The 8,492-nt window shown below is 51.2% G+C and overlaps 1 protein-coding gene across 1 annotated transcript in view; it reads right to left on the reverse strand.

The window, feature by feature from the left end:
- LOC144612210 (cell adhesion molecule CEACAM1-like) overlaps positions 1 to 4,642 on the reverse strand; it is a 5,553-nt gene extending 911 nt beyond the window's left edge. The window contains exons 1-3 of the mRNA XM_078431768.1: positions 4,561 to 4,642; positions 3,257 to 3,577; positions 1,648 to 1,923 (exon numbers count right to left, since the gene is read on the reverse strand). Coding sequence (XP_078287894.1) covers positions 1,648 to 1,923; positions 3,257 to 3,577; positions 4,561 to 4,615 — 652 coding nt within the window. The 5' untranslated portion in view covers positions 4,616 to 4,642. The remainder of the gene's footprint in view (positions 1 to 1,647; positions 1,924 to 3,256; positions 3,578 to 4,560) is intronic.
- Between the last annotated feature and the right edge of the window lie 3,850 nt (positions 4,643 to 8,492).

Genomic DNA, 8,492 nt, shown 5'->3' on the forward strand with positions numbered 1-8,492 from the left:
TCAAATTCGACGACACAGAAAAAATCATTCACGCTTTCATTTCCTCCCGCCTAGACTACTGCAACTCCCTATACACTGGGATCAGCCAATCTTCCCTGTCCCGCCTGCAACTGGTCCAAAACGCCGCAGCGAGACTCCTGACGGGTACCCGTAAAAGGGACCACATCACCCCGATTCTGGCCTCTCTCCACTGGCTCCCTGTACGGTACAGAATCAACTTCAAGCTCCTCCTATTCACGTATAAAGCCCTAAATGGACACTCCCCCCCCTACATCAAAAATCTTCTAACCCCCCTCTCTAACTCCAGGTCCCTCAGATCGGCCGACTTGGGGCTATTCACTATCCCACGGTCTAGGCTTAAACTCAGGGGTGACCGCGCTTTTGCGGTTGCAGCTCCTAGACTGTGGAACAGCATCCCTCTCCCCATCAGAACTGCCCCCTCCATCGACTCCTTTAAGTCCAGGCTCAAAACATATTTCTACTCCCTAGCGTTTGAGGCTCATTGAGGAGGCGCTGTGAACTGTTTGCGTGCTACTGTATGTTTTCATTTTTTTTTCTATTGGAACCTAATCAAATGTACAGCACTTTGGTCAACGTGGGTTGTTTTTAAATGTGCTATACAAATAAAATTGACTTGACTTGACTTGACTTGACTTATTATTAAACTGTGGCCCCTGGTTCTGGACTCACACGACATTGGGAACATGTTTCCTGCCTCTAACGTGTCCAACCCTTTAATAATCTTACATGTTTCTATAAGATCCCCTCTCATCCTTCTAAATTCCAGTGTATAAAAGCCTGGTCGCTCCAGGCTTTCAACATATGACAGTCCCGCCATTCCGGGGATTAACCTAGTAAACCTACGTTGCACGCCCTCAACAGCAAGAATATCCTTCCTCAAAATTGGAGACCAAATCTGCACACAGTACTCCAGGTGCAGTCTCACTCGGGCCCTGTACAACTGCAGAAGGACCTCTTTGCTCCTATACTCAACTCCTCTTGTTACAAAGGTCAACATTCCATTGGCTTTCTTCACTGCCTGCTGTACCTGCATGCTTCCTTTCAGTGACTGATGCACTAGGACACCCAGATCTCGTTGTACGTCCCCTTTTCCTAACGACACCATTCAGATAATAATCTGCCTTCCTATTCTTACCGCCAAAGTGGATAACCTCACACTTTTCCACATTAAACTGCATCTGCCATGCATCCGCCCAATCACACAACCTGCCCAAGTCAACCTGCAACCTCACAGCATCTTCCTCACAGTTCACACTGTCACCCAGCTTTGTATCGTCTGCAAATTTACTAATGGTACTTTTAATCTCTTCATCCAAGTCATTAATTAGGCCATTTGGTCCATCAAGTCCACTTCGCCATTCAATCATGGCTGATCAATTTCTCCCACCGAACCCCGTTCTCCCGCCTTCTCCCCGTAAACCCTGACACATTTCTATAATGTTTATAGTTGTTGAGTTTGGAGCCATAGTTCCGTAAAGAGAGTTGAACTATAATTGAAATATGTTGGACTTCCCAAAATGTTACACCTCACACTTCTCTGTATTAAATGTTTTTCCGCTCTTTCCCCAAAACCCTCTGGCCCAGCAGGACTGGTAACAAGCGACGGTTGATGGCGCGGCCACTTACAGAATACATTGAGATGGAACGGCTGGCTTGTATTTGTGCTAACCGGGTTGGAAGCCCGGCAAGCGAAGGGCCCGTCCGCCCGCAACACTCCGGTGATGGTGAGTCTTGTGTTACCCGCGCTCAGCTCCAACCTGCCGCCGTTGGCTATCTCGCTACCATCTCCAATCCAGGTGTAAGAGACGTTGGTGCCTGTAGCCAGGCAGGCCAAAACCACGGTGTCATTGTACTCGATGAAGCTGCTGGCGTTGGCGGTGATATTGGGTATGGGAACAGGCTCTGTTAGAGACACAGGAGGTCGGTTAGTGCACAGGCGAGCAAAGAACAAAAACCCCAGAAGATGGTGGATTAATGAGAGATAGCAAACAGCGACGTGTCTTTGCGCGGAATGAGAACGTGTTAGAAGTAACGTGGCGACCTCCCTCCTCCCCAAATCCCTCTCCTCCACCTTCCCTCCCTCCCTCTCTACCCCTCCCCTCTCCCCCCTCCCCCTCCGCCTCCCCTCCCGCTCCCTATCCCCCTCCCCCTCCCCCTCACCATCCCCCTCCCCCCCTCCACCCCCCTCCCCGCTCCATCTCCTCCCTCCCTCCCTTCCCCCGCCCTAGGAGATAGATTTAAACTTTAAAATAGGAATAAATTTACAAATATAACACCGGTTTCCATGAAATTTCTTCCAATAGCGCGAAAGGGACGACGGTGAGTAAGGTGGGCCTACAATTGTCGTGGTATCGTGCACCGTTTTGGCTGTAGTTCAGGAACAAACAAACGAACAAACGAGAGTTTTAGTGCATAGATGGGCCAAATGCAGTCAGTTGGGGCTAGTGTGACTGGGGCATTCTTGCTATTGAGCGCGTGCAGCGTAGGTTCACCAGGTTAATTCCCGGTACGGCGGGACTGTCGTATGTTGAAAGACTGGAGCGACTAGGCTTGTATACACTGGAATTTAGAAGGATGAGAGGAGATCTTATCGAAAAGTATAAGATTATTAAGGGTTGGACACGTTAGAGGCAGGAAACATGTTCCCAATGTTGGGGGAGTCCAGAACCAGGGGCCACAGTTTAAGAATAAGGGGTCGGCCATTTAGAACGGATATGAGGAAAAACTTTTTCAGTCAGAGAGTTGTGAATCTGTAGAATTCTCTGCCTCAGAAGGCAGTGGAGGCCAATTCTCTGAATGCATTCAAGAGAGAGCCAGATAGAGCTCTGAAGGATAGCGGAGTCAGGGGGTATGGGGAGAAGGCAGGAACGGGGTACTGATTGAGAATGATCGGCCATGATCACGGTGCTGGCTCGAAGGGCCGAATGGCCGGCTCCTGCACCTATTGTCTATTGTCTATTGTCTATTGTCTATTGTCTGTTGACCTCTTTACTGCTATACTGAAAGCCTCTGGCTATGAAGGCCAACATGCCATTAGCTTTCTTTACTGCCTGCTGTACGTGCACGTCAACCTTCAGTGACTTGTGTACAAGGACACCCAGGTCTCGCTGCACTCCCCTCCCCCCCCCTGACCTAACCTGACACCATTGAGATATATATTCCATTCACTGCAAGAATGAAACGGCTAATAATAATCCGAGAGTTAATGATTCAACAAGACCTATGTCAAACTCACCGAGTGCGAGCAGTTTGAAGGTCGCTGAGGCTTGAATGCTGCTGCCTTGTTCAGTGACGGCCACTCTGTAATCCCCGCTGTCCCGCTCGGTCACCGTCTCCAGCGCCAGCGTCCCGGTGGTGTAGGATACGTTCACCCGTGAGCTGTACTCGGCGAGGATCAACGGGTTTGTTCCGACCCAGTTAATGATAGTATTCCCTTTGAAAACCCAGCTCCCACCGACGATCGCAGCTGACGGCCGCACCGTGAATATCGCGTCTCTCCCGACTCGGACATATAGATTGCTGTGTTCCGGCACGACCGTAAACCCCAGCGACCCGCCTGAGGACGAGAAACGCGCATGAGAGCGGGGAGGAAAGCAGGAGAGGCGGACAAATGTCCACGAGTGACAGGAGCAGAATTAGGCCATTCGGCCCATCAGGGCTACTCCACCATTCAATCGCGGCTGATCTATCTCTGTCCCTCCTAACCCCCCCCCCCCCCCCACCCCCTCCCACCCCTGCCTTTTCGTTTTAGTTTAGTTTGACCATGCAGCGGGGAAACAGGCCCTTCGGCCCACCGAGTCCGAGCCGACCATTAGATCGCCGCGCACTAACACAAGCCTACACACACCCGAGGGACAATTTACCAAGTGTACGATTCCCCGCGCGTCTTCGGTGCGCATGAAGGAAGCCGAAGATTCTCGGAGGAAAACCACCCACGCAGGTCACGGGAGGAGAACCCCGGGTCTCTGGCGCCGTGGGCGCTGTAAGGCAGCAACTTTATCGCTGCGCCACCGTGCGCCTTCTCCCCATCGCCCCCTGACACCCGCACTTATCAAGATTCTCTCTATACCTCTGCCTTTACAAATTCCTACTCATCTCCTTCATCAAACAACGTCCTCTTAATTCCGGGGCTGTGCCCTCTGGTCCTAGACTCTCCCACTAAGCGGATACGTCCTCTCAACATCCACTTTAACCAAGGCTTTGACTATTCTGTACGTTTCAATAACACCCCTCCCCTCTCACCCCCCCACACACCCCCCCTCACCCACTCCCCCTCTCCCCTCCCCCTCACCCTACCCCCCCCTCACCCCCCCCCCCCCCACATTCAGCGGGAGCGGACAGTGCCGACAAACGCTCATCATAAGTTAATTCCGAAGCTGTGCGCTCTGCTAACATTCCCCTCCACGTCCACTCTTGTCCCGGCCGGTGTGTAGACTTGGCTGGATTTAATTGCCCTCCCCCCCCCCCCCCCCCCCCAGCCCCGCGACGACCCCCGCGCTACAAACCACCTCGGCGTCGGTCTGAGCCGGCGAACCTCACCCGTGGATACGACGAGGAAAAGGGCGAGCGCGGTCAGAGGCGGCAGCCGCGCCATTCCGTGCCAGCACCGTCCGTCTCGGTCACCCTCGCACACTGAACCGCGCCTCCTGGTTCCACATTCAGCTGACTGGAGTCTAGTCGAAGATGATTGGGCCCGCTACTGACCGCTCCCTCCCTCCCCGCAAACCGCCCCCCCCCCCCCCCACTCCCCGCCCCCGAAAGCGCACGGCTTTGCAATAGATAATAGTCAAGTCAACCTTATTTGTACAGCACGTTTAAATACAACCCACGTTGACCAAAGTGCTGTACGTCAGTTCAGGTATGGCTCCTAGTTCTGCACTCGCCCAAAATTGGGAACATGTTTCCTGCATCTAGCTTGTCCAGTCCTTTTATAATTTTATATGTTTCTATACGATCCCCTCTCCTCCTTCTAAACTCCAGTGAATACAAGCCTAGTCTTTTCAATCTTTCCTCAATTGACAGTCCCGCCATCCCGGGGATCAATCTCGTGAACCTACGCCTACACAATACTCCAGATGTGATCTTACCAGGGCCCTGTACAACTGTAGAAGAACCTCTTTACTCCTCTTGTTATGAAGGCCAACATGCCATTAGCTTTCTTATCAGATGAATGGCTCGGCCGCTCATGGTCGCCGTAGGCATTTGGCAATTTCCTGTTCATGCCGTATTGTTCAATGTTGTTCCTCTTTCCATTGCAGAGCGCACACACAAACATACTTCATCACAGACTTCCTCTTGTTTTGTTTTTACTTTACAAAATACCTCTCCCCCACTCTATTCTTCCAGATCTTACAATTGGCTCTCCGCTGGGGACGGGATTGTGCGTGCGTACTTCAGTGCAGATACTAGTCAAGTCAAGTCGTCCATTTTATTTGAAAAGCACATTTAAACACAACCTACGTTGACCAAAGTGCTGGACCTCAGTCCAGGTACTAAGAACGAACACACAACGGCACCCAAACAGAGGAGGGGATAGAGAGGGGGGAGGGGGAAGGGGAAGAGAGGAGGGGGAGAGAGGAGTCAAGTCAAGTCAATTTTATTTGTACAGCACATTTAAACACAACCCACGTTGACCAAAGTGCTGTACATCAGTTCAGGTACTAAGAAACGAACATACAATGGCACACGAACGTAACAGCACATATATAAACAGTTCACAGCGCCCGCTCAGATGGTCTCGAACGCTGGGGAATAGAAGTAGGATTTGAGCCTGAACTTAAAGGGGTCGATGGAGGGGGCAGTTCTGATGGGGAGAGGGATGCTGTTCCACAGTCTAGGAGCTGCAACCGCAAAAGCGCGGTCACCCCTGAGCTTAAGCCTAGACCGCGGGATAGTCAGTAGCCCCAAGTCGGCCGACCGGAGGGACCTGGAGATAGAGTGGTGGGTTGGAAGATTTTTGATATGGGGGTGGGGGTTTGAGGGGTTGGCAATCCCGTTTAGGGCTTTCTACGCAAATAGGATGAGCTTGAAGTTCGATTCTGTACCGTACTGGGAGCCGGGGGAGAGTGGCCAGAATCGGGGTGATGTGGTCGTATTTACGGGGTACCCGTCAGGAGCCTCGCTGCGGCATTTTGGACCAAAGACAGTAGACAACAGGTGCAGGAGGGGGTTGGGACATTCGGCCCTTGGAGCCAGCACCGCCATTCACCGTGATCATGGCTGATCATCCACAATCAGTAACCCGTTTCCTGCCTTCTCCCCACAACCCATGATTCCACTCGCCCCTAGAGCTCTATCAAACTCTCTCTTAAATCCATCCAGTGAACTGGCCTCCACTGCCCTCTGTGGCAGAGAATCCCACAAATTCACAACTCTCTGGGTGAATTTTTGTTTTCTCACCTCAGTATTAAATGCCTCCCCTTTATTCTAAGACTGTGAGTGTGGCCCCTGGTTCTGGACTCGCCCAACATTGGGAACATGTTTCCTGCATCTAGCTTGTCCAGTCCTTTTATAATTTTATATGTTTCTATAAGATCCCCTCTCAACCTTCTAAACTCCAGTGAATACAAGCCTAGTCTTTTCAATCTTTCCTCATATGACAGTCCCGCCATCCCAGGGACCAATCTCGTGAACCTACGCTGCACTGCCTCAATTACAAGGATGTCCTTCCTCAAATTAGGAGACCAAAACTGCACAATACTCCAGATGTGGTCTTACCATGGCCCTGTACAACTGCAGAAGAACCTCTTTACTCCTATACTGAAATCCTCTCGTTATGAAGGCCAACATGCCATTAGCTTTCTTATCAGACGAATGGCTCGGCCGGTCATGGTCGCCGTAGGCATTTGGAAATTTCCTGTTCATGCCCTATTGATCAATGTTGTTCCTCTTTCCATTGCAGAGCGCACACACAAACATACTTCATCACAGACTTCCTCTTGTTTTGTTTTTACTTTACAAAATACCTCTCCCCCACTCTGTTCTTCCAGATCTAACAATGGGCTCTCCGCGGGGGGACACGATTGTGCGTGCGTTGTGCGTAGGGAGGTACTGGTTTACGCCGGAGATAGGCACAGAACGCTGGAGTAACTCAGTGGGACTGACAGTATCTCTGGAGAGAAGGAATGGGTGACGTTTCGGGTTGAGGCCCTTCATCGGACTGGTGTCAGGGGAGTGGGCGGGAGGGAAGGTGGGGTGTGTTGGGACGTGTAGATGGGCTATTGCATGCTAGCCAATCGTAGTGCTTGTTAGTAGTAGTCCCGCCTAGTATGTGCTTCATAATATTAAGAACTCGCCTACGTCAGGTGGTAGATGTAGGTGCTCAGAGCTTTAATGTCCTGCAGGTCCTATGATGTAAGTGCTTCAATAAAATGATGCGTTGTATCTTAGCGTGGACTTAAGCACTTTATTACATGGTGTCAGAAGTGGGATCTTCCAAAAGGAGCTTTTGGCATCCAGGACGGAAAACACTGCTGCGTTACCAATCTGTGCAGCGACATCTTCTGTGGTTCACATAGGGTAGTGAGGGCGCTTGTTAGCAGTAGTAAGGTCTCTGGGATTGATGCAGATGCGGATATCCTGTTTGTTTTTTAGTTGACGATGGAGCTTCCTGACATCAGTCTCTACCCGAGACCGCGAGATCCTCGTCGTTGGGAATCCGCACGCCGCTGTTGGAGCGTCGATCCCAGGCAAGGGAACTGAAGCTCCGGTGGTCAGTCCACGGCCCCGCGGTGGGGCTCGAAGTCAGTCCCGGGCAAGACCGCCAGCTCCACGACGTGAGGCCGCAGAACGACCGGAGATACGAATCCGGACAAACAATCGTATCCCCGGCAAGGCAAGAGATTGAAAAAAATGTTCCCCGGCCCCACCCCCCACATCAAACAAACCTAGAGAACATTAACACATAGTTTCAAAGCACACTAAAACTAAAAATATTGACGAAAAGGCAGACAGGCCTTTGGCGAGGCTGCCATCGCTGAATGGCTCCACCGCCATCTCAGAGAAACATATAACATTCTTAAGGGATTGGACAGGCTAAATGCAGGAAGCTTCACTAGGTTAATTCCCGGAATGGCGGGACTGTTGTACGTTGAAAGACTGGAGCGACGAGGCTTGTATACACTGGAATATGGAAGGATGAGACGGGATCTTATCTAAATATATAAGATTATTAAGGGGTTGGACACGGGAGAGGCAGGAAACATGTTCCCAATGTTGGGGGAGTCCAGAACCAGGGGCCACACACAGTTTAAGAATAAGGGGTCGGCCATTTAGGACTGAGATAACGTTTTCACACAGAGAGTTGTGAATCTGTGGAATTCTCTGCCATAGAAGGCAGTGGAGTCTAATTCGCTGGATGTTTTCAGTAGGCAATAGGCCATTCGGCCCTTCCAGCCAGCACCGCCATTCGCTATGATCATGGCTGATCATCCAAAATCGGTAACCCCGTTCCTGCCCTCTCCCCACATCTC

Source organism: Rhinoraja longicauda, chromosome 43 (assembly GCF_053455715.1).
Source record: "Rhinoraja longicauda isolate Sanriku21f chromosome 43, sRhiLon1.1, whole genome shotgun sequence".
Classification (NCBI taxonomy): domain Eukaryota; kingdom Metazoa; phylum Chordata; class Chondrichthyes; order Rajiformes; family Arhynchobatidae; genus Rhinoraja; species Rhinoraja longicauda.